Source organism: Callorhinchus milii, unplaced genomic scaffold (genome assembly GCF_018977255.1).
Source record: "Callorhinchus milii isolate IMCB2004 unplaced genomic scaffold, IMCB_Cmil_1.0 Scaffold5, whole genome shotgun sequence".
NCBI classification, from domain to species: Eukaryota; Metazoa; Chordata; class Chondrichthyes; order Chimaeriformes; family Callorhinchidae; genus Callorhinchus; species Callorhinchus milii.
Window position 1 is genome coordinate 68,647,381 of NW_024704746.1, and position 25,280 is coordinate 68,672,660.

The 25,280-nt window shown below is 48.2% G+C and overlaps 2 protein-coding genes across 3 annotated transcripts; both read left to right on the plus strand.

Annotated features, from left to right (window-relative positions):
* Positions 1-1,934: 1,934 nt before the first annotated feature.
* On the plus strand, positions 1,935-7,488 carry LOC103190191 (protein FAM71F2-like). The gene is made up of 5 exons (XM_042335471.1): positions 1,935-2,090; positions 4,687-4,856; positions 5,338-5,835; positions 6,737-6,816; positions 7,370-7,488. The coding sequence occupies exons 1-5, from the start codon at positions 1,935-1,937 to the stop codon at positions 7,486-7,488; spliced, it is 1,023 nt and encodes a 340-aa protein (XP_042191405.1).
* Positions 7,489-8,716: 1,228 nt separating this feature from the next.
* On the plus strand, positions 8,717-24,813 carry LOC103190186 (calumenin). 2 transcript variants are annotated; one of them, XM_007910887.2, is made up of 7 exons: positions 8,717-8,824; positions 14,340-14,576; positions 17,196-17,389; positions 19,750-19,916; positions 20,387-20,447; positions 20,906-21,105; positions 21,326-24,813. In XM_007910887.2, exons 2-7 carry the CDS (start codon positions 14,353-14,355, stop codon positions 21,428-21,430), a joined length of 951 nt encoding a protein of 316 aa, XP_007909078.1. In that variant the 5' UTR covers positions 8,717-8,824; positions 14,340-14,352; the 3' UTR covers positions 21,431-24,813. The 2 variants fall into 2 exon arrangements, with proteins under 2 accessions (XP_007909078.1, XP_007909077.1); XM_007910886.2 differs by lacking the exon at positions 17,196-17,389 and adding an exon at positions 17,468-17,661.
* Positions 24,814-25,280: the final 467 nt, after the last annotated feature.

Consider the following 25,280-nt stretch of genomic DNA (forward strand, 5'->3'; position numbering starts at 1 on the left):
CCCTCCGGCTGGAGCGCCGCAACCGCCGAAGAAAGGTTCCGCCCTCGGATAAAAGTTCCTACCTCCAGTGTGGGAGGGTGTGCACCGGTTGAAAGTCGCCCCCCAGTTCAGAAACAGTTGACCCCCTAGGTCAACGATTATTGTTGTTGTTGTTGTTGTTGTTGGCTTTTGAAAAATTGTTACCAAAGACTCTCGTTATGTTTCTGGGCAAATTTTTCTGGACATTCTCTGGACAAGATCCTCGTCCTCACCTTTAAGACCATCCCCTCCTCCCCCCTCTGACCTGCTGACCCCCTACCAACCTGCCCGCACCCTCCGTCCATCGGGCTCCGGCTGCTCCATGTCTCCCGCCTGACCCGCCCTACCATCGGTGGCCGGGATTTCAGCCTCTCTGCCCCCACAGTCTGGCACTCCATCCCACGGTCCCTTGGCCTCGCTTCCTCCCTCGCCTCCTTCAAGGCCGGTCTCAAGACCCTTCTCTTCAATCGTGCCTTTGGTCTCCCTCCCACCTCTCTGCCTTCCCGCACCCCTACACCACCCCTCCCCCATGCTCGGGCCCCGACACCTGATGTCCGCTTGGGATGTCCTCCCGACATGAAAAGCTCTCTATAAACGTAATGTTGTTGTTGTTGTTGCAGCCTGGCCTAATTGGTTGTACTGTATTCAGAAAGTTGTGGCTTTAAATAAGCCCCATGTCTGGATTTTGAGCTCATTCAATGCACTATAGGGGGTTTGTTGTTTCTCCTTGTGTCCTGGCCAACAATCCCCCAGGTAAAATTGGTCATTCACTTCATGGATATTTGTGGGATATTGCTGTGCACAAATAGGCGTTTGCCTACAAATACAGTCACTACACTTTACAGAAACATCATGTGAAGCACTTTGAGACATCTCGACGATTTGATAAGCTGCTATATAATAATAATCCTTGTATTTGACACAGCACATTATATTTTCAAGATGTCTCAAAGCACTATACAGGATATACTGTAAAGTGCAGTGACTGTGTACTTTTGGAGCAAAACGCGGCAGCCAATCTTAAAAAGAATCCAGCTTCCAAACTTAGACTAATTTTAAGAATTGTCTGGAATTTGGGGCAAATTTAAATTTTAAAATAAAATGGGTCTTGCAGGCTAAGACTATGTGGAATTCTGGGCCTTAGAGGCTCAATCACAGTAATGATTTATTTAGTTCCTGTGAGCTTTCACTTCAGGCCACCTGGGTGTTGATTCTCATTTCTACCCACCTCCCTGCCTTACAGGTTCATGAATTCACTGAGGACAACAACGAACCCTCCCTGACAACCATTGTGACATCTCTCTCTCCTAACACCTCATCCACAAGCACCAATCTGACACCCCCTACACACCATACCTTGTGTCCTAATCTGATACTGTGAGGTGAAGTCCATCATCCCCAGTGGATTATTATTTGGAACATTGGGAAACAGAAATGAAATGCTTTCCCCGCCTTCCATGAAACCAGCACAGACAATGCTTGAATGATCCAGCAAAGAGATTTAACCAGAGGATATAGAATGGTTGGATAGTGTTGGGGTCAGTTGGTTTGGGCTGAGTTGAATTGAGTTGATTTAAGTTGGGTTGAGGTGGTCTGAATTGGGTTGGATTGAGTTGGATAGGTTAACATTGGGATGAGTTGAATTGGATTGAGATAGTTGCTCTGGGTTATGCTGGGTTGAGTTGAGTTGGTTAAGACAGGTTGAGTTGGGTTACATTGGATTAGGTTGAGGTGTTCAATTGTGAGGAGTTGGGTTGCATTGCGATTAGTTGTGTTGATCTTAGTTGAGTTGGATGGAACAGGATTGGGTTGAGTTGGGTTGAAGTGGGTGGGTTGGGTTGAGGTGGGTTCAGTTGGGTAGAGTTGGTAAAAACAAGAGTATTGGATGGACCAATTGGAAATATCCCGACCAAACAATGGATGAACCCAAAGGCTTCACTCCTGATGTACCATCTCAGGATCCCAATCCCACCCAGCTCGGGGTGGAGGGCGGTTCTCTACACAAACTCCTGCGGTCCAAGGAATATGATCTCTTCTCCCATTCTGCTGTCTTTGAAAGCGATTTCATCCAGGTACAATGTAGAAGGTGTTCAGTTGTTGAATATTACAATAATCGTAACATTACATTTTATATCACATTGTTGTGTGTCTCAAAGTGCTTCACATGATTGGCTGTGCAGTGACTGGGTAAATACTGTAGGTGAACATGGCAGCCAATTGCGCTCAGCAAACAGGCATGAAAAATGATCATTATATCTGAAGGATTGTTGGCCGGGATAGTGGGAGAAACTCATTTCTCTATTTGAGTATTGCTATAGGATCCTTCTGATGGGCAAAAGGGACCTTGGTATTACATCACATCTGAAGGAAAACACCTCTGACAATGTAGTGCTCCCCAGTACAGGACTATATTGTGGTAGTCTAGACTAAAAGTCCCAAAGTGAGGTTTTGAACCTAGAACCATCTAACTTGAAAGTGAAAGTTCTAGCAATTAAGCCGGACTGGCACTAGAGTTACTATTTGATGTTTGGAGACATCTAAAACCCGGGATGAGAGAGCAAATGTTTTTTCCCCATTCCTTTCTAGTTTGAGGGTGAAATTCCATGACTTGGTAAAGTAACCAACCTGACATCATGGGATTATATAGACTGTTACAGCACAGAAACAGAACCAATTCGTCCACACATTTTTTTCATCTCCCCATGATCCCCTCTCCCGTAACAACTTGCATTTATATAGCGCCCCTCACGCAGGGTAGAGCTCTTGACGGGTGGAGTAGAATGCCGAGCTGGCATGGTCAAAGAGGAAGGTCTTCAAAAAATCCCTTTATTGCCTTTTCCTCGTAACAGGTACATAGGTTAGATACAGAGTGGTCTCCTCTACACTGTTCATCTATCATTCCCAGGTCAGCTACAGTACAGGAGTGTCCCACAAACAGTCGAAGATTGATTGACCACATTTTTTTTACACACACACTGTTGCACGCAGTGCTCCCAGGTTAGGGGTTGATATCTCCATTGAGGACTGAGCGCCAGTTATGACTTGATGGGCCAAATTTCTATGAATTCAGTCATAATCCACTCAGCTCCAACCTGCTCCCCAGCTGTTTATCACCGAGCTTTTCACGATGGTTAAGGTGTCACACTGTTTCCTGACATCATAAAGCAGCTCAGAGGCATTCAGTACAGAGAAAACTCTCCCCCTGTAATTAACAGAGCTGACAGTGTGATACAGGCTCTGCTGCAACACGCACGGCAACTGCTAGTCACACAAATACACCGAGGAGGTGCTCTTTCTAACACACATAGAGGCTGCTATTCTCTACTATACACACACAGCCTGCTATTCCCATAATACATACAGGGGAATGCTATTCACTATGAAACACACGGGCTACCAATCTGGCTAATGTACAGAATTTTCTACTATTAAACTCGCGCCTGTTTTAGTGACTGTTTTTTGTTCGCAAACACAACAGGCGAATGATGGATTTATCTGGAGGAATGTTGACGTGACATGTAATAATAATAATAATCTTGTATTTGATACCATTCCTTACCGCGTTGAACGTTTCAAAGTGCTTCACAGAATTATTCTGCAAACGCAGTGACTGTGTACTTGAACACATGGACCCAATCTACATGCGCTGTGTCCCACAAACAGACAGCTGGGAAAATTCCCTGTTCGGTCGTAACGCAAAATCATTAACATCCACCTGACAAGGCACAAGTGGGTCCCGCACCAGGCTTCGCGATCACATCACTCCCACCCTCGCTCGCCTCCACTGGCTCCCCATCCCCCAGAGGATTGATTTCAATATCCTCATCCTCACCTACAAGGCCACTCACGGCCTTGCTCCCTCCTACCTCTCCACCCCCCCCCCCCGTACCCTCCGTTCCTCTGGCCCCGGTCTGCTCCACGCCCCCCCCCCCCACCGCCCTACTATCGGTGGTCGGCCCCCTCTCAGCCCCCAGGCTCTGGAACTCCATCCCCCAGTGCCTTCGCCGCTTCCTCCCTTTCCTCCTTCAAGGCCGGTCTCAAAACCTTTCTCTTTGACCGTGCCTTCAGCTCCCCTCTCGACTCTCTTCCTCCTCCTCGCTCCCTCCCTTCCCTCCCCTCACCCTGACCATTTCCCCCCTCCTCTCTCCCTCCCTTCCCTCCCCTCACCCTGACCATTTCCCCCCTGCTCGGGTCATGACCCAACTGTGCAGCGCCTTGGGACGTCCTCCTGACGTGAAAGGCGCTCTATAAGTGGAATCTTGTTGTTGTTGTTGTTGTTGATTTATAATTATATAATAATCCCTGTATTCGATATAGCGCCTTATCAGATCAAGACATCTCAAAGTACTTCACAGGATATACTGTGAAGTGGAGTGACTGTGCATGTGTTCGTGGGTGAAAAGTCTCATGTAATTTAACGTCTCATCTGATGGATGGCACCTCTGACAATGCAGCGCTCCCCTCAAAACTGCACTGCAGTGTCAACTTGCACTGCGAGCTCAAAGTCCCTAATGTGGGACTTGAACCCACAACCTCCTTAAGAGGAGCAGAGAGAGAGAGAGAGAGAATGACTGAGCCCAGCTGATGCATGCCAGGAGTTGGTTGGGGAACGATTGGGAGGTAGAATAAAGATGGCCTTTTGACAATTTTGATTTGATTTTGCTGCAGGTGACCAGACGGGGGAATCTAGTGGACATCCACAATGTGCCGACTCCCCTGACACTGGGTATAACAGCCTCTGTGCCCTTCCTCCCCCTCCCGAACATTCTCATCGTCGCCACCAAAGACCCCGAGTCTGAGGAGACGGCTGATGAAGCTCCCAGCATGAAGATCACCAGGTAACAGTGGTGAACAAACCATCCACACAGCTCAGTGGTTAGAGCACTCACCTCGCAAGCGAAAGGACCTGGGTTTGATTCCTGGGTAGGGAAAACCTTAGCTAATTTTACTTGCTTCACACACCTCTGTTTGCCTAGCAGTAAGTCGGAACTCAACTGTTAGTCAATTGGCAGTTCACTTTCCGAGGGTAATAATCCTAATAATCCCTATAAAAAATAATTTACTCATTCAATCCATGATTGTTTGTCAGATCGCTTCTGTGTGCAATTGGCTGCTGAGATTTGCCCCCAAAATACACGGTCAATTCACTTTACAGTATATCCTGTGAAGCGCTTTGAGACGCCTCAACAACATGATAATCAGCTATATCAAATGCAAAGATTATCATTTTATTGTTATAAACATTTGTCTGGGCCTCACACGTGAGTGAGTATATTTTGTCTGTGATGCTGACTGATGGAGCCTCGCTGTTGTTGGTAGGATGCTGCCAATGAAGCTGGTCAGGCTGAGTGTCCACAAGAAGAGCAGCCGGTGTTTGAAGTTGGGTTTGGCCAACAGGAGCACATTCTACCTCCAGTTGCAGGACAAGCACCCCAACCATGTGTTCCGCCTGTGGGAGGAGCTCATCAACATCATCTACTCTGGTCTCTCCATCACCTTCAAAGACACGGACATCAACCTGCCCAAAACCTCCATGTGTGACTCAGTGAGCTCCTCATCCTCGGGGGTCAGCTCTGAAAAAGGAACTCACGAGGGGCCAGAGCTGAGGAGCTCCTACCTGAGCAGCGAGCAGGCCAGAGCCAAGCAGCAGCCCAATGGGTCATCCAAAGAAGATGAGGAGTCTCTGGACAAAGGGTCTCGGGCCTTGGGGCAGGTCCTCGGGAAGAGCGGAGTTTCCACTGAAGTCCCACCAGGGACATCCAGGGCTTTACATCCATCTCTAGTCAAGGGCAGCGTCCATATCTTCAAGAAAGAGTGGTAAGTCACTGCGAAGCGCACCGGCCCTTGTGTGCATTCTACAACCTAAGGGATACATAGCTGTTCATGGTTTGTATTGGAGTCCTGTAGCTTAGTGGTTAGAGCACTCGCCTCGCAAGCGAGAAGACCCAGGTTTGATTCCTGGGCAGGGTGAAACCTTAGGCAAGTTTCCTTACTCCACATGTTTTCCAGGAGTAATAATCCTCCCCCCGATTTGCACAAATCTAGGTAAGTCTGTGTTTGATTATTATTGTTATAAAACTTGTCTGAGTCTTACATTTGCGTGAATGTGGTTTGTCTGTGATGGTGACTGATCGAGCCTCGCTGTTGTTGGTAGGATGCTATTTTTNCTTGAGTGAATATTTCTTGATTTTATGGCATTAATCAAGAAATATTCAATCAAGAACATTTTAATTTGTTGGCCGAGTGCAGGAGGATGAGAAAAGTAAGTGACTGAGGAGACGTGCAGATTGAAGGAGGAGGGGAAGAATGAAGGAAGTGAGGTGTGATCTTAAGGACCTTGGAAGGAATGAGTTAGAGGAGAATGGATGAAAGGGAATTGGTGCACGGTCACTTGGGACGTCCTCCCAATGTGAATGGCACTATATAAATGTAATTTGTTGTTGGTGTTGTTATTGTTGTGTATTACAATGCATCTCGGAATGCTACAGCTCTCTATTACCTGCAGTTTGGATGTGCTATGTCTCTCACTGTATAAAAAAATGATAAAATTTGGTCACTTAATCCACAACTTTGTGAGGGACACTGCTGTGCGCATTTCGCCACAGATCTGCCACATTCTCATTGAGTCCAGCCATGAGGAGGTCCCAATGCTTGTAAGATTGACATTCTCTCCCAAACATCTTGTTGTCCCAACACTGATGTAAGACTTTCTCCCCAGGGTTCCAGACAGCACCGATCTCCAAAAGGCACGAACCAGACCTGAGCGACTGTTAAATGTGAAGGAAGAAAATAGTCCAGGTATGTAGTAAAGAGATCCATGGATTAGGATAAAGGGTCCCTCCCCCCTTGCCAAATCAATCCATGTTTGTGGGACATTGCTGGGCACAATTGGCTGCCGTGTTTTGCCCACAAAATAGAGTCACTACACGTTACAGTATATTCTGTGAAGCGCTTTGAGATGCATCAACGACATGATAAGGCGCTCTATCAAAAGCAAGGATTATTATTATTAGAGGGAACTTTATTATGTATCTGACCTGTGCAGTCGCTGACTTGGGAATAATGAATGGATAGTGATAAGGCGCTGCATCAAATGCAAGGATTATTATTGTTCATTAAATGTGAGGTGAGGGAAATGATATTGACACCCGACCGTCTCCTGTTGAAAACTAGTCCGTTTTGTGTGTAGGAGACGAGTGGAATGAAATCACTGAGATCTGCTCCTGTGACCACTGCAAGATGTGTAACCAGGTGCTATCTCTACACACCATGCCTTATGGGGAGAAGAGAGAAGGGAAGGAAGAGCTAAAGGGAGAGAAGGAGAGCAGCGAGCAGAACACCAATGGAGAAGTCAAAGCCTATGAGTCAAGAGACCCAGAGAGAACCTACTTCGGTCTATGGGAGCGCGATAGACCCACACTCATGCCTCTCTCCAGGCTCAGTAGCCTCGTGGCTGTGGGACTCCGATGATATTTGTATTTTAATTTGTTTTTGCGAATTCAAGAGTGTTTCCATTGTACTTTATATTAATACAAAGTGCTGGTTTACATCTGTGATATTCCTTTTTTTNGGTAAATATAAATAAAAATTGGTATGTTTCTCTTTTAAGCTACTGCATTTTGAGTAAATTGCACGCAGCGATGTCCCACAAACAGCCTTGTAGTGAATAAGCGATTTTATCTGGGGGGTATTTTTGGGCTGGGACACCGGGAGAGAGAAACTCATAGGATCTTTACCGTCCACCTAAAGGAACGGTCACAGACATGGACCGGGTTTTAACATTTCATTCAAGGACGGTATCTCTGATAATATGGCACTTCCCCCCAATAGAACCGGTTGAAGCACTTTGAGACATCCTCCTGACATGAAAGGCACTACCTAAATGTGAATTTGTATTGCAATTTGTAGAGTATTGGCTATAGAGCAGGCGAGAGGGCCTGAGTTCGATTCCCAGGCAGAGCATAAAGTTCGGCAAGTCTCCTTATCCACACAAATGTCTCGGTTTACCCAGCAACAACAACAACAACAACAACAAGATTCCATTTATAAAGCAGTAAGTAGGATCCCGGTTGTCAAGTCAATTGGTGGCTCACTTTCCAAGGGTAATACATCCCTCTTTAAAAAAAAGTTAACAATAATTTAGTCACTCAGCCCACGGCTGTTTGTGGGGACGCTGCTGTGCGCAATTGGCTGCTGCTTTTCACCCACAAAATACACAGTCACTCCACTTTACAGCATGTTCTGTGGAGCGCTCTGAGACGTCTCGATGCCGCGCTGAGGCGCTATGTCAACGGTAGGAGGGTTCGGCAGCAGCAGTGGTAGTAATGATCCTCACTTGACCCAGTGCTGGTGTCAAGGAAGGGTAATTGGCGGGAATCGGCTTCATTCATTCAATTGATTCATTCATGAAAAAAAAAGCCAGCCGACGTGTGCGCGGTGACGTAGAGCGTCGACGCAAAGGCACGCACGCTCAAACCGCTCCCATCCCGGCCCTGAGCTCGCGACCAACCGACGGGGCTCGCGACGTGGCGGTTTCTGGCCAATGGGAGAGCGCCGCGCCGGACGGGCCAATGGGAGAGCGCCACGGTGGGCCAATGGGAGAGCGCCATGGCTGGCCAATGAGAGGGCGCCATGAGCTGACCAATGGTTTGGCGCCATGGCGGACCGGCCAATGGGAGAGCGCGGCGCTGATTGGCTGGGGGCTGGCGGGGAGGCCACGTGTTTCCGGTAACGGGGCGGACGAGAGGCCAGAGAAGGGCTGAGGGTTCGCGGGAGTGTTTCAGACACAGAGACGGCGGCGGAGAAGGTAAGAGAGGCGTCAGGGGAGGAGGGAGAGAGCGGGGGGGAGAGAGAGGGGGGGAGTGTGGGGGGGGAGAGAGAGGGGGGGGAGTGTGGGGGGGGGAGAGAGTCGGGAGGGAGTGGGGGGGGATTGAGGAGGGAGGGAGTGGGGGGGGAGGAGAGGGGGGAGAGGAGAGAGGGGGGGAGAGAGTAGGGAGAGGTGAGAGAGGGGGGGAGTGAGGAGGGGGGGGGAGTGAGGAGGGGGGGGGAGTGAGGAGGGGGGGGGAGTGTGGGAGGAGTGTGGGGGGGGGAGTGAGGAGGGGGGGAGTGTGGGGGGGGAATGTGGGGGGGAGTGAGGAGGGGGGAGTGTGGGGGGAGAGGAGTGGGGGAGAGGAGAGAGAGAGGGGGAGAGAGTCGGGGAGAGAGGAGGGGGGAGTGAGGGGAGAGAGGAGGGGGAGTGAGGGGAGAGGAGGGGGGGAGAGGAGGGGGAGTGAGGGGAGAGAGGAGGGGGAGTGAGGGGAGAGAGGAGGGGGAGTGGAGGGAGAGAGGAGAGGGGAGTGTGGGGGTGGGAGAGGAGAGAGAATGGGGTGGGGGGAGAGGGGAGAGAGAGAGGGGGAGAGGAGAGGGGTGGGTGGAGGAGGGGGGGAGAGAGAGCGGGGTGGGGGAGAGAGGGAGGGGGCTGGAGAGAGCGGGGAAGGGCAAAGAGAGGGAGTGGAGAAGAGGGAGAGTGAGACGGGGAAAGAGAGAGGGGAGAGTGCGCAAGAGAGAGAGCGGGGAGGGGAAAAGAGAGCGGGGGGGAGAGAGAGTGGGGAGGGAGGGAGGGTAAAGAGAGGAGGATGGGGAGAGTAGAGAGAGAGTGGGAAAAAGAGAGAGGAATGGGGAGAGCGGAGAGAGGGGAAAGAGAGAGAGGGATGCGGAGAGAGGGGAAATAGAGAGGGAGGGGGAAATGGCGAGAGATGGGGAAAGAGAGTGAGAGAGGGGGTAGGAAGGGGAAGAGGGGGAAAAGAGAGGGAGGGGGAGAGAGATGGGAAAAGGGGAAAGACTGGGGGAAGAAGAGGAGAAAAGAGTGCGCCAGTGAGGGAGGAGAAGTGTGAGGGGAGAGAGGCGTAAGCGAGCCGTGGGTGGTGGGGTGGTTGAGAGTGAGAGAGAAAGGTAAAGAGTGGGGGAGAGGTAGCCGTGCTTTGCTGAAGGGCAGATGCAGTGGGATGATGGAGATTGGAGCAGAGGGTAACTGAGGTGGAGGGGGGATAGTAGGGAAAGAGAGGGAGTGAGGTGGGAGGTTAATGGGGTGGGGGGTCGATTGGGGATTATTCCCACCTAACATTTCACCTGTTGGAAACATCTGTAAGATATATTGGAATTACTAAACAAGGAGGGCATTGGGCAGCGCGATTTAAAAAAAAAACATAATAATGATCTTTGCATTTGATACAGCGCTTTATCACGTTGTTGAGACGTCTCAAAGCGCTTCGCGGGATATTATAAAGTCTAGTGACTGTGTATTTTGTGGACGAAACGTGGCAGCCAATTGTGCACAGCGGCGTCCCACAAACTTTCAACCAAAAATTTAAAAAATGAAATGATTTTTCACACAGAGGTGGTTAGAATGTAGGGGAGAGAGCTGGGGGGAGAGGAAAAAGAGAGTAAGAGGGATAGGGAGAGCTGGGGGGAGAGGAAAAAGAGAGTGAGAGGGATAGGGAGAGCTGGGGGAGAGGAAAAAGAGAGTGAGAGGGATAGGGAGAGCTGGGGGGAGAGGAAAAAGAGAGTGAGAGGGATAGGGAGAGCTGGGGGGAGAGGAAAAAGAGAGTGAGAGGGATAGGGAGAGCTGGGGGGAGAGGAAAAAGAGAGTAAGAGGGATAGGGAGAGCTGGGGGGAGAGGAAAAGAGAGTAAGAGTGGGGAGAGGAAAAAGAGAGTAAGAGGGATAGGGAGAGCTGGGGGAGAGGAAAAGAGAGTAAGAGGGATAGGGAGAGCTGGGGGAGAGGAAAAAGAGAGTAAGAGGGATAGGGAGAGCTGGGGGGAGAGGAAAAAGAGAGTAAGAGGGATAGGGAGAGCTGGGGGGAGAGGAAAAAGAGAGTAAGAGGGATAGAGAGGGCTGCCCCAAAGGGATAGCATGCAGAGTGCTGCATTTGGGAAGGAAGTACACTATAGAGAAAAGGTGGGAAAATGAATTAAATATCCATTACATCTAATAAAAATGGTCAAAAAGGATTGATGATTTAGATGGTGGCTTTTTTGCAACTGGTTTGGGATGGTTTGGGTTTGAGAACTCTTAAAGTGACGTGTTTCAATAGGTGCAACTGAGCTTAAAGACGAGTCACAATGAGGAACTTGTAAATAGGAGTATTGGGTGACATGTTCGCTATCAGTAGCACAATTAGGTTGAACTCTTCTATGTACACCACAAAAGATGAGTGAAAGGGGCACAATTTCCCCGAGGGAGTCACAGTTTGGAAGATTGCCAGCTCCACTATCCACAAAATCCAACTAATTCAGAACTCACCCGCTCTAATCTCAGTACCCTCATCACACCAGGCTCCACCGGCTCCCTCTCACAGCACAGATCAACTTCAAAATCCTCACGCTCGTCTACACATGGTGGCACCTCCTTACCTCTCGCTTCCTCTGCTTATTCCCCACTCCATTACCTCTGCTCGGCTGGCTCCAGCCTCCTGCTTGCCCTTCATGCCCTCCACCCCACCTTCGGTGACTACTTTCAGCCACAACACCCCGAAACTTTGGGATTCTCTCCCTCAATCCCCCTGCCCTGTCCCCATCTTCCCCATTTTCAGATCAATCTGAAGTTCCTCTTCAACCGTGCTGACGGTCACTTCCTCCCTCCACCCGGTTCAGCGCCAGTCTGCACTGTTAAATACCCCGAGACACTATACTCTGCGTGACGGGTGCTATATAATGACAATATAGGGAGGGAGTTAGGAGTATGTGAGTGTTGAGTTTATGCCAACAGGAGGGGTTTGCCTCTGGAGGTAAATAGTGTTGTTTCCATGTGTCAGGTCTCCTGAAACCCATGTCTGTCACATCTCCCATTTCTACCGTGTGTTGTAGATCTGATTCAACAGAGAAGATGAATAGAGTGGAAGTATATGTTTTGGGATGAAACTGAAACTTGCACGTGTATAAGCCACTGTTGGAGATATTTTGTGCTCTCTGCCCAACCTAACCTTGACCAGCAGCAGGGGTCACTGAAAACAATTATTTGCTGTATGCATATATATATATATATATAGAGGTGATTTACTGGAAACTTTTGCAGAACTGTACACTGGGGCAACCCTGTGACAAGCTTCCCTGGCTGAGCAGGGGCTCACTTAGAGAGTAGGGCTACCAATGGGCCTCTTGGCTTGATAATAATAATTATTATTGGAGCACAGTACACCTGGCCGCAGGGTTGACTGGCTGGTTTCTGGTGCTAACACCATTGACTGCCTTCTCCTCTGCATTGTTACTTTACTGCAGACATCATCTGCACATTGTGCACTATTCAACAGCAATCGTCACTTTGTGAAGTAAGGACTCAGTTGAGAACACAGAAGATGGCTGTTTTTGCCGTATTTGGTTTACCAGAGGGTTGGGTTTAAGCTCAAGTCATTGTGTTATCACCGGGTCGCTGAAGCTCATCAAGTTGTATATTGTACATTGGAGGCTAGTGAGGGGTTTATAAACTGGAATTGTGGAGTCCTGTAGCTCAGTGGTTAAAGCACTTGTCTCGCAGGCCAGAGGAGCTGGGTTCGATTCCCGGGCAGCGCAAAATGTTGGGCAAGTGTCCATAAGCCTCTGTTTAACTAGCAGTAAGTAGGAACCCAGTTGTTAGTCAATTGGCAGATCATTTTTCTGGGGTATAATCCCTTCAAAAAACAACAATAATTTGATCACTCAACCCACGACTGACTGTGAGACACTGCTGTGCGCAATTGGCTGCTGTGTTTCGCCCACAAAATATACCGTCAATTCACTTTACAGTATATCCTGTGAAACACTTTGAGAGACCTCTCGCAGACGTGATAAGGGGCTATATCAAATGCAAGGATTATTATTGTTTGCTGTGGTGTAAATGAAGTGGGGGTGGGAGATCAGGCCAGCGTCTCAGTGCAGCTGATGCAACGGAAGGAAAGAGAGAGTTGGTATTCGTGGCACTGATGGGAGTGTGCAGGACACAGAGGAAGTGTGTGCAGGAGAGGCGGAAGCCCTTAAGGAAACGTCCACAACTCAGTGGGAGTGGAGTCAGAGAAAGACGTGTGTGTCTCTATATGGCAAAGGGGAGGGGGAGAGTTCAAAAATGCAGTCACGGTCTGTGGAGCTGCAGTAATAATTGAGGGTAAATTGTCTGGTGACATTGAAATCCTGAAGCTGCTTCTGTTAGTAATTTGCTATGTCTGGACAGTGTGTTTATGCTTAAGAGTGTTCTGAATGCCAGTTTCCTTATGTGTTTCATCATTTGATTTCTCAGAATGTGAGAATAAAAATGGGCTGTTTTTTTCTAGATTTTAAATAGCGTTAAAGAGGAAAAGCAATCTTTTGGGAATTTGAAATAAAATAATAACAATAATCCTTGCATTTGATACCGCGCCTTATCACGTCTTCAAGACGTCTCAAATCATTACACAGAATATACTGTAAAGTGAATTGACTGTATATTTTGTCAGCAAAACGCGGCAGCCAATTGCGCACAGCAGTGTCCCACAAACAGTCACGGAGTGAGTAACCAAATTATTATTTTTTTTAAAAAAAATTCGAAGGGATTATTACAAAGGAGCAATCCATCAGAGAATAGGCTTTCAGCCTCTTGCTTGACTTAAATGCATGAGTGGAACACACCCTCAATGCATTCAGTGTCTACAAAAGGGCTTCAGAATTGTCAAATGGATTCTGTTTTTGTGCTAAATTGACTTTTGATTGGGTTCCCTGAGGTTAGATTGGAATAGGGTACAGGTAACACTCAGGCTGTTGGCGTTTGTGGGAGAGTAAATCGGAAGCAGAGATTGCTGCTATCTGATAAGGGAGTTTGTTCTGTATCTTGGCCTCCGCATTAATTGGTCTCATGGCCGTGTGTGGGAACTTACTCTGCTAAGCAGAGCCCAGGTTCACCTACAAATAGTCTGTGCACTTCACAGTAATTTGATTCTTTAACAAATGTATTTTTTGTTGTTGATTGGCAGTCGCTTTTCTGGGGGTTATAATCCCTTTAAATAAAAAGATAGATTTAAAAAAATTGGTCACTCAATCCATGACTGTGTCTGGAACACTACTGTGCGCAGTTGCTAACCACATTTCACCCACAACATGTACAGACATTACAGTCAATTCAATTTGAAAACGTGAATTCACTCTGAAGTGCTTTGAGATGTCTCGGAGGTGTGATATGGCGCTGTTTCAAATGTAAGGAGTATTATATTCTTACATTATATTCTGTGAAGCGCTTTGAGACTCTTTAAGATGTGATCAGGCGCTATAATAAAATGATTGTTGTTATTAAATGAGGATGTGCTTTTAAACATGCAGGTTCTTTCCTCCTCTGTCCCCTCAGAGAAAGTGAGAAGATGATGTGCTTGACGAAGATGGTGCTGTACCTGACGGTGTGCGGGGCCTATGCCTTGAGCAAGCCCACCGAAAAGAAAGAGCGCGTCCTCCACGACAAGGAGCTGAGCGACAAGGTGCACGATGACTCGCAGAACTTCGACTACGACCACGACGCCTTCCTGGGAGCCGAGGAGGCCAAGAGCTTTGATCAGCTCACACCTGAGGAGAGCAAGGAGAGACTTGGGTGGGTAGAGATCAGCCATGATTTTATAGAATGGTGGAACAAGCTCAAGGGGCTGAATGGCCTCTTCCTGTTCCTATAAAATCTTACCACGCAGTCATGCTCTCTGCGGTTCAGTAGGTCAGGAGTTTGAATCCGGACTGTGTTGTTAATGATTTTGGCATAGGCAGCAGTTAGGACAACAAATGGTCTGAATGCTCCAGGTTAGAGAGGGGGTGGAATAAACCAGAGTGTTACTCACCACCACACCCCCAGTCCTGATTGCTGTCCAGAGATCCCAGCTGGAAGGTCCAAGAATGTGGAACTTGAAAGAGGATAGAATTGGGCTGTAATACATCCGACCATCAAATATCCTGCCCCAAAGTAGCTCGAGGCTGGTACGTGAACAGTTGCCACTCAAGCGAGGTACTGGAGGGTGCCTGGCACCCGGTGGAAGCAAAAAAAGTTGGATGTCCTCATGAGGGGAGATGGACAAAAAAAACTGACACAAAAAATGTATATCACTTCCAATCAGTGTTTCTCCAGAAACAGTGTGATGTGATGTCTTGTGTGTGTGTGTGAGGTATCCTGATAGTGTGTGCGTGTGTATATTTATGTGGAGATGGTAAAACCCTTACACATCACAACCCAGATTACCCAGCAGCCGCTGACCTTAGCACTGGGCAATTTAAAGTTACATTGTGAAAATCAAGGCAGATAATTGCATTTACCCTCAGAATGGGTTGTGGGGTTGGGATTGTTCACACTTGTACTCTATAACCGTCTGTTACCTGATAATCACTGAAGGTTTCCTTCCTGCTCAAATTGTTTGTTAAGAAGGGCCCCGTGTCAGTGAGTGTCAGAGAGAGCTGGGACTGTGGGCCAGTTATCAGACCCTTTGTAAAACTTTCTCGCCCGGGCATTGCATGTTGATCCACTCGACTGTGAGAAATCTTTTGCCTTTAAATTTGCGGTGTAAAAACATGACTTGGAAGCAGCGTTTTTCACTGCTGTTTAAAAGCTCTGGACATGCTTAACATTGTCTCTGATTCTCAGCTGTTTCACTCACCTTCTGATAGAGCATGGGCTTACTCTTGGCTTGTGACTGAAATCCAGTGTTTTGGATCATCTGATGACACAAAGGCCGCTGTGTATGCTAATGTCTTTGCTGTCAAGCTCATTCACGTTTGAGATGCTATGTTTCACAGGTGAAAATTACACCTGTGACTACAACCTGCAGGTATAAAGTGCCTTTCCTGTAGAATTTATTTAGGTTCATCTGACTTGTGAGTAACGTGAATACGAAGGGATATTCCCAACTCCCTCCCTGGCTTCGATTTAAAAACTAGGTGATGTTTTTCACCCCCATTTATCCTTCTGTACATTCCTTCCTCACCCTAATTATTATAACTTCATCCCACATGTTCCACATTAATTGGCTACTCATCATTATTGTTTGGGAACTTTTTTGACATGAAAGGCACTGCATAAATGTTTCCGGTTGTAGGGCAGATATAATGAAGGGCTTTGTGCATTGTTGCTGTTTGCATTAATATGTGCGATAATCATATTAATCTGAGATATATATATACAATGTATAATATGTCTACACACTCAGAGAGTTTGCCAATTCTCACTCCACTGGAAGCAGTTGGCTCTTTATATGACATGGCTCCACTGGTACCTGGTATCTGGGTTGAGTTGATTGGTTTAGTTTGTGCTCAGACAGTGAGGGTAACAGGATAGTTAACTCCCTCAGAACAGGGTGAGGGGTTGCACCAGCTATTGAACGGTTCACTGGGTGGTGACTGTTTAGGACAGTTAATGTTCACAGTAAACTCCACTCTCTCAATAATTGTCACAGCTTCAACCTCGACTGACTGTCTCCTAATGGCCTCCGTGTGCTCGTACCTGTCCCTGGCCCCAGACTCACTGGCGTCTCCTTGTTACACTTGGACAGGACAGCCTCTGCTATTTAAACGTGTTGTTTGGTACTAATTAGCTGGAACTTTCATTCTTTCATCCCATCCTCTCGGGCTGGTTTTGAACCCAGTGAAAGTACATTGTGCTGACACATAGCAAAACCCAGCCCCCTCCCACTCTGATGGTTAGCAATGAAGAGTAGGAGAAGCCATGGGTTGATCCCCAGCCTGATCACAGCCTCTCTGAGCTGCAGTAGGCATATTGTTAGCAAAGATTGGTCTTGGCTTTCCGACCACCACACAGTAGTGCCACCAGATAACAGTAAGTGCTGTGGACCCATGTCCTCCTCCTGAGGAAGGGTTTGTGACTGTACAGGGAGCCCTGGAGTACTGCAAACTACTACTTTTAAGGCTGGGATTTAGATAAATCATAATAATAATCCTTGCATTTGATTTAGCGCCTTATCACATTTCGCCCACAAAACATACAGTCACTTAACTTTACAGTATATTCTGCGAAGCACTTTGAGGCACTGATAAGGCGCTATATCAAATGCAAGGATTATTATTATTAAATCTGTATTTCCTCTGAATTTAGATCGCTTGCAGTGGACCTAGCCGCCTCATCCTAGCCCTGCTTTTGCGAGCGTCTTTGCCTAACCTCTTCCCGGGTTTTTGTCTTCCCCCTCCCACTGCCCGCCCGCCCGGCCTCTTCCAACAGAAAGATTGTAGGTAAAATCGACGGTGACAAAGACGGCTTTGTGACTGAGGAAGAACTTAGGGCGTGGATTAAGTTCTCCCAGAAGCGCTGGGTCTACGAGGACGTTGACCGTCAGTGGAAGGGCCACGACCTGAACAACGACGGCGTGATGTCCTGGGACGAGTACAAAAACGCGACCTACGGGTTCTTGTTGGGTAGGTGTCTGAATGTGCGCGCGGCCAGCAAAGCTCGGCCCAGCCTCTGACCCCCACCCTCTTTGTCTCTCTCTGTAGAATGATAGTAGATAAAATAGATGAGAATAAAGATGGCTCTGTGACCGAGGAGGAACTGAAAGCCTGGATAAAACGCGCGCAGAAGAGGTATATCTTCCAGAATGTTGAGCGCCAGTGGCCAGATTTCGACACTAACCAGGACGGGTACATCTCCTGGGAGGAGTACAGGAATGTAACGTACAGCTACTACCTGGGTAAGGAGAAGCGGGCACCAGCCAGCAGGGTGCCAGGGACCTGGGCAAAGTCATACACAACATTCACACAGTCCTGTAGCTCAGAGAATTCACCTTGCAAGCGAGAGGACCTGGGTTTGATTCCCGGCCGGGACGAAACACTGGGCAAGTTTCCTTATTCCACACATCTGTTTACCAGCAGGAAGTAGGAACCCGGTTGTTAGCTGATTGGCGGATTACTTTTCTGGGGGAAATAATTTGGTCATTCAATCCGCGACTGATTTGTGGGACACTACTGTGAATAATTGGCCTCTCAGTTTCACCCACAAAATACAGTCATCCACTTTACAGCATATTCTGTGAAGCCCTTTGGGACATCTTGAAGATGTGATATGCCCTGTATCATATGCAAAGATTGTTATTATTTTTATACAAAGGTAGTGGAAATCTGGAACTCTTCCCCAAAAAGGTTGGGATAGAGAGTTCCAGAGCGAATTCTGGAACCATTCACAAGACTGAGGTGGAGACATATTTGTTAGGTCAGGGAATCAAGGGATACGGGGCAAGGGCAGGTAATTGGAGCTGAGGTACAGATCAGTCATGATCTTATAGAATGGCAGAACAGACTCTAGGGGCTGAATGGCCTCCTCCTGTTCCTATGACTGCTCAATAGCAAATAGTTTCACACCGGGGCTAACAAACAGGTTAGGTGAGAAGGCCCTTTAGTCCATTCTGGCCTCATCCTTGCAGAATCCCCGTCCCACTGTCCACTAGTTTTGAAAAAAATTGTAGCAATTGTAAATCTGTCTCACACACACACACACCATCACTTACACACCATCACTTACACACCATCACTTACACACACCATCGCTTACACACACCATCGCTTACACAAGCTTCTCTCTCGCCTGGTGCTGGTAGAATGTAGTCACGCTATTGTAAACTCGCTTTCCTCCATCTGCAAAGGTAAGTGCAGTTTAATAAAACATTAAAGGATCCTGGTACTTGGTGTGATTGTTGTAACAGACTTTTAACATTACGTGCAGTCAGCCGGCCGGCCAGGGCAGTTCACTGCAGTGAGCAGCGTGTGTTGCCTCCCGTTTCGGGTTTGCTACCCAAGTGCTTCCAAAGTTCATGAAACTTAATGACTTGTTCACTCACGCATGTAGTGAACTGTACAGTGTAAAGTGCCTTATACTTCATGTTCAGGTGTGAAGGGTAATGGTACAGTATTTAGCATTGATGAAAGTTTTGCCCACAAAATATACAGTCAATTCATTTTAGTGTATCCTGTGAAGCGCTTTGAGACGTCTCGAAGACGTGATAAGGCGCTGTATCAAATGCCGGGATTATTGTTATTATAAAGGGACTTAGTGTCGTCTGTGTTTTCCATGCCTGTCTGGATGTTTTCTCTGGCAAGTTTCCCATTGTGGGTCCAGCAAGGTCCACTCTACCAACTCACTAAGGCTTTGGCTTCCAGCAACCAAGATGGGAAGATTCCTTGGTTCTGCAGCTCCCCCAGTGACTGGTCTGTTCCCAAATCCTGCCACTCCAATCAGCATTGATCCTCACCTGTGGGAGCCGGTGTGTTTTTTTACCCAAACACGTTCAGGAACCCAGTGCTGTCAGTCACTCTTAGTGTTAATTGCACTGGTGTCAGACTCACTGCTACACCAACTTGTACCAAGTTTCTCAGTGAAGGCTGTGTTTCTAACATATTCACCTGCTTTATTGGGAGATTGTTCCTCGCAGCTCATTCCTCTTGTTTCCCTCTGCTCTGGTTGCTTATCGAGCGCACTTTCAGCCACTGTACCGCAAAGCTCTGGAACACTCTTCCTCTATCTCTCCACCTTGCTCCCTCCTTCCTCATCTTCAGGTCGCGCCTGAAGACCTTCCAGTTTGTCAGTGCCTACGGTCCCCTCCCCCTCCCCCCGGCTCGGCATCGTGCTCCGCCACTGTCGAGCGCTCTGGGACGTTACCCTGAGTGAGGGGCGCTGTGTAAGTTGTTGTTGGTTTGTGGGGATCTGAACGTCTTTGGGGGCGGGTGACTGATGACTGGCTTATTGCTCTCCCCCTTAACACCTCTTCTCTGTTTGGGGGCATCAGAGGACCCGGACCCCGAGGATGGCTACAACTACAAGCAGATGATGGCGCGGGACGAGAGACGGTTCAACATGGCCGACGAAAACCAGGACAAACTGGCCACAAAGGAGGAGTTCACCGCCTTCCTGCACCCTGAGGAGTACGATCACATGAAGAACATCGTGGTGCTGGTGAGTGACTCCCAGCCTCGGCTACGGGCAGTTTACCCACAGTGGGTGGTGTGCAAATGTGTGAAGCTGTAGCTTTTAACGCTTAGCGCAAGCGAGAGGGCCCGGGTTCAATTCCCGGACAGGGAAAAAAGCGTTGGTCAGGAATCTGTTTACCTAACGGTAAGTAGGAGCCCACTTGTTAGTCGATGGTGGATCTAATAGAATGGTGGAACGGACTTGAGGGGCTGAATGGTCTCCTCCTGTTCCTGTGAGTGGGTTTGATGGACCGCTGTCCTTTCACGTGCTGGTATGAGGAGTCTGAGGCACTCGGCATTCTGTGTGGTGGTTATTTAAGCGCTCTGGGACACTACCCTGCATGAGGCGTGCTATATAAATGCAAGTTGTTGTTGGTGCCAGGGCTGGGGTGAATTCCAGTCTTGATCTCCCTGTCAAAGCTTCTCCCAGCAATGACCTGTTTCTCTCCTCTACAGGAGACAATGGAGGACATTGACAAGAACAGCGATGGTTTCATTGACTTGGACGAGTACATTGGTGAGTGAATCCCATCTGTGAGACATCGCACTTTAGTCTCACTGTGGAGCAAGGGGAAAGCGGGTTTATCTAACCTTCCTACCTCTGTGACCTGCTAACTGCGTACCAAAATGTCCGCTCCCTCCACTCAGCAGGCTGCTCCATGTCCCCTGCCTTTCTCGCCTCACCATCAGCAGTCGGGCCTTCAGCCTCATTGCCCCACCCTTTGGAACTCCATCCCACAGTCCCTTCACCTCACTCCATCCCTGACCTGTCTCAAGACCCTTCTCTTCGACCAAATGCGCCTTCACTCACCTTCCTACCTGTACCCTCCCTGCCCTCCACCCCTCCTGATCCCATCCCCCAGCTCGGGTCCAAACCCCTGACTCCAGCGCCTTGGGTCGTCCTCCTGACATGAGGGGCACCGTGTAAATGTCGTTGTTGCTGCTGTCTGCGTCACCTCCGTGTGCTGATTGCAGGTGACATGTACACGGCTGACAGTGAAGGCCACGAGCCGGATTGGGTGAAGTCTGAGCGGGAGCAGTTTACAGAGTTCCGGGACAAGAACAAGGACGGCAAGATGGACAAGGAGGAGACCAAGGACTGGATCCTGCCTGCTGACTACGATCACGCTGAGGCCGAAGCCCGGCACCTGGTGTACGAGTCTGATGAGAACAAGGTGTGTGAGGGCAGCACAGCACTGTCACTAGTCGGGCCTGTCATGTCCTTCTCGTTTACCTCATAAGGACACAAGAATTTGCTGGTGAAAGAAGACCAAGAATGCAGTGTCACTTACCCGCTTTTAGATTAGTTCCCACATAGCTGTAAAACACTCTGCTTGCTGGTGCGGGGCTGGGGCTGGTTTGTGCTAACGCTGTGTGTCTATGTGTGTGTTACAGGATGGCAAGCTGTCTAAGGAAGAGATCATCAGCAAGTACGACCTGTTCGTGGGCAGCCAGGCCACCGACTTCGGCGAGGCCTTAGTGAGACACGATGAGTTTTAGGTTAGCAGATCGGGCAGGTCAGAAACAGAAGAGAAACCAATTCACAAAAAGAAAGGCTAATTTATTTTTTACAACTTTCTCTTCAACATGAGGTGTTTTGTGTCCTGGGACTGTTATCCCAGACTCCATGCAAGCAACGGATACATCTGGGGGGTGGGAGTGGGGGAGAGGGTGGGGGCAGAATGCGGTGTCACTTACCCCCTTTTAGATTAGTTGCCACATAGCTGTAAAACAAGTGTGTTTGATTTTTGTATTTGTCTAGGTCTTGTTTCTTTCTTGTAAGCCACCGAAACACACAATCGACAAGATAAAGTGTTTCTAATTCAATGCATAGATAATCCCTGAATGAACCTCCCCGAGCGGTGGGTGGGTGTAAGTGTAAGTGTGTGTGCGTGTGTGTCCGGACTGGCTGATAGGCTCTGTGCAGCTAAATGATGGTTTGATCCTGAAAGTGTCTTGTTTAGGCTTTACTAACTAACCCTGGTTTGTGTGTAACTAGAACAATAAGGGGAGGGGTGGAGTCGCAATAGGAGGTGTGTACTGTGTACAGGGTCAGGCACCTTCCCTGTGGGGCTGACCCACTGAGCAGCAGGCAGTATTAAATCCCCGCTCCCCACCCAACAGCCTGTTACATGGTGCAGTCTCAACTCACTGAGGCACTGCCAATCTTAGTCTGTGAGACCGTTTTGCCTTTAAGCTTTATGGTGGTGCAGAATTGTGGCCTCAACCTCTTCCTGCAGGACTTATTGTCTCAAATGAAGACTTTGTTTAAGAATTTATCGCCTACAATCCTGCGACACCTTAAACACTGACACAGGCATACGGGAATTTCCACGTGTGGGTGGGCTGCATGGAGTTTGGACGCTCTGAAGCTGGATGTGCGTATGTCAGACACCTAACTGACCAGAAATAAAACAGCTTATGCAGTAAGAAACTACACACCATCTCTCTCACAGAGACTAACCTAATGTGGCTCGCAGTCAAGTTGGGGTGGTGGTGGGCGGGGGGGAGAGGTGGAGTGAACTTGTGAATTTGTGCAAGTTTCTCTGTATGACAGACCGCAGTACTCGCTCCCCGTCATCACCAACCCCACATTCCCCCCGTCTGCCCCCCCTCACCCGCCCGTGTGAGAAAAATATATTTGTGGAGCGATTATTTTAATATAAATTCACAATAAAAGTAACTTCACATTTACACTGTATCCAGTTACTACTTAAAAAGAATCAGTATTATATTTGTATGTGTAATCTAGGTGTAAGGGATAGTATGAACACACACTGTGTGGTGTGGAACCTGTCACTGACTGAAGTGCTTTTGGGGAGGAAATGTGGGGGGGGTGGGGGTGAAGGAATCATTCACACACACGGGGAAGGGGTTGGCAATGCCTGGAGCTCTGTGGAGGAGCCCAGAGTTGGAGGTTTGAGCTGTCATTTTAATTAATATGGCGATTGAGAGCGTTCGTTGCCATTTTAATTTGTCATTTTTAATGTCAGAGTTCTAGGTGCTGAGTAAATGGTTCCACTGCTTGTCATCTGGGTGCCAGGGAGAGTGTGTGTTTGTGTGGTCTGTTATTCACACCACACATCGATGTGCTGCTGTGTGGTTAGTGAGTCCCACTTCACCACCGCTTCCTGCTGCAGCTATTGATCTGTTGCTGGCCACAGGCTCTCAAACTTAGCTCGGTCTCACACGTGCATTTTGCCGATCACTCTCCCGGGCGGTTTAAAAAAAATATATAATTAAAGAAACGTTTGAACCAGGTTTGCGACTGTGTTTCTCAAAAGTAAATTGTATTACTACATTTTATTTTAAACCAGGGTGAACTAATGGTTGGAGCTTTGTGTCTGTTTGTGAACAATTCCCCCGTCACTGAGTGTTAGATACAGAGACACTTCAAACTTGTCACGCCGAGTGAGGCAATTTATCCAGTGGCACACCTGCGTGCTCACACTCTCACACTCTCACACACACACACAGTGTAATCTGTGTGGAAGAGGTTTTCCAAAGCCTCTGGAAGCCATTCCTGGTTTCTCCCATCCCTGCAAAAGTATAATAACCCATTCCTGAAACCCCAGCCCAGTTGGGAGTGAGTTACAGCCTGGGGTCTAATCCACTTATAAAGGTGATATAGAATGGAGAGCTGGGGGCGGGGGTGTCAGTTCAGACAGTGGAAGCTCTGATAACAGCTTGATGTTCATATTGAATGAAGAGCGGTTGAGATGAGGGTTAGAGGAAGCGAACGGGAGGTGTTAATTGCACAGCGAGTGTCCAGGAAACTCACCATAAAATGCTAACGAACAAAAACTCCCTGTTATCTTCTCCCCCCATCCCCCCCGGCTAGTGTGGAGGACGTGATTTGTGTGTGTGAAGGATTGGTGTGAAACCCGCAGTATAGAAATCACCCTGAGGGGCAACACCAACAGACTCTTGTGTTGCTGTGTGTTTGAGGAATGGTCACTTCCCCTTCACACCTGTGAGGGCTGATGGGGGAGGGTGTCTGTGCTGGTGCTGGAGCGAGGCCGTGATCGTGCTCGTTTCGCACGAGGGGAGCTCACTGCCGTATGTACGTTGAAGGCTGGTGAGGGAGGAGCAGGCCCACTGCTAACCCTCCCAGTCGAGGGTTTGTGGTTGAGACAGTTGGTGATTCAGGCCAAAGAGTGTGGCAATGTCCGGAGGGGGAATGGGGCGTCTGAGCTGGTCCCTGTGTGGGTGGAGGGGGAATTGAGGGAGGGTCTCAGCTGGTCCCTGTGTGTGAATGTCAGCAACAGGGACATGGAACACACTAAAAGGACTGAATGACCCCTTTTCTGGTCTGGGATCTGTAACGTCCACCAGAACAGGCAAACAGGAGCTTGGTTCAATGTTTATCTGAAGGACTGCACCTCCGACAGTGCAGCCCCCCACCCACCCACAGTACTGCTCAGTCACACACACACACACACACAATGCACAGGAGGACCTGAGCTAGTTTGAGTGTCTATGTTTAGGAAGAGAGGGGGGGGGGCGCATATCACGGTGTGAGTTCACGATCCCATGTTTTACTACATGATGTGAGTGTTGGGAGGGAGCGAGCTCACTTTGTGATGGTCACGGGACTGTTCGGCTCATTCGAGACCATCCTGTGGGGGCAGGTGTCAGTCAGCGTCGGTGTGTGTGTGTGTGTGTGTAGTGGCCTTGCTAACCAGTTCCAGCATTGTTTCCTTGTGTGCGAGACCCTCTGAGTCCAGCCTCACGTGAACATGAGGCGTCAGTCAGTAAATCACACAACTTTCCAATCTCTGAACACTACAGATCGATAACCAGTCTTAACTATGTGACGTGTTATCATGTGACCACTTCAACTTTGATTCCAAATACTCTTAATAAATTTTTTTAAAAAAGAATCTCTCACCGTGTTTATCTGTCCTTTGTTAGTGGTCGGATTGTATTGGTGCTTTGAGTGATAACAGTCCTTACATTTGACACAGCGCCTTTCACACCGAGAGGACATTTCTAAGCGTTTCACAGGATCAGAATAATAATTATCCTTGAGTTTGATACAGCGCCTTATAATGTCATTGAGACGTCTCAAAGCGCTTCACATGATTTGCTGTAAAAGTGGAGTGACTATATTGTAGACTGACATGCCTGTGGTACACCAAAGAGGAACCATTAAAGTCCTTTTAACTGATTTTCAAGGCTAAATAAAATTTTTTTTTAAGGAAAATATAATAATCCTTGCATTTGAAATAGCGCCTTATCACGTTGTTGAGATGTCTCAAAGGTTCGCTTCACAGGATACGCAGCAGCCAATTGCGCACAGCAGTGTCCCACAAACAGTCGTGGATTGAGTGACCAAATTTGTATTTGG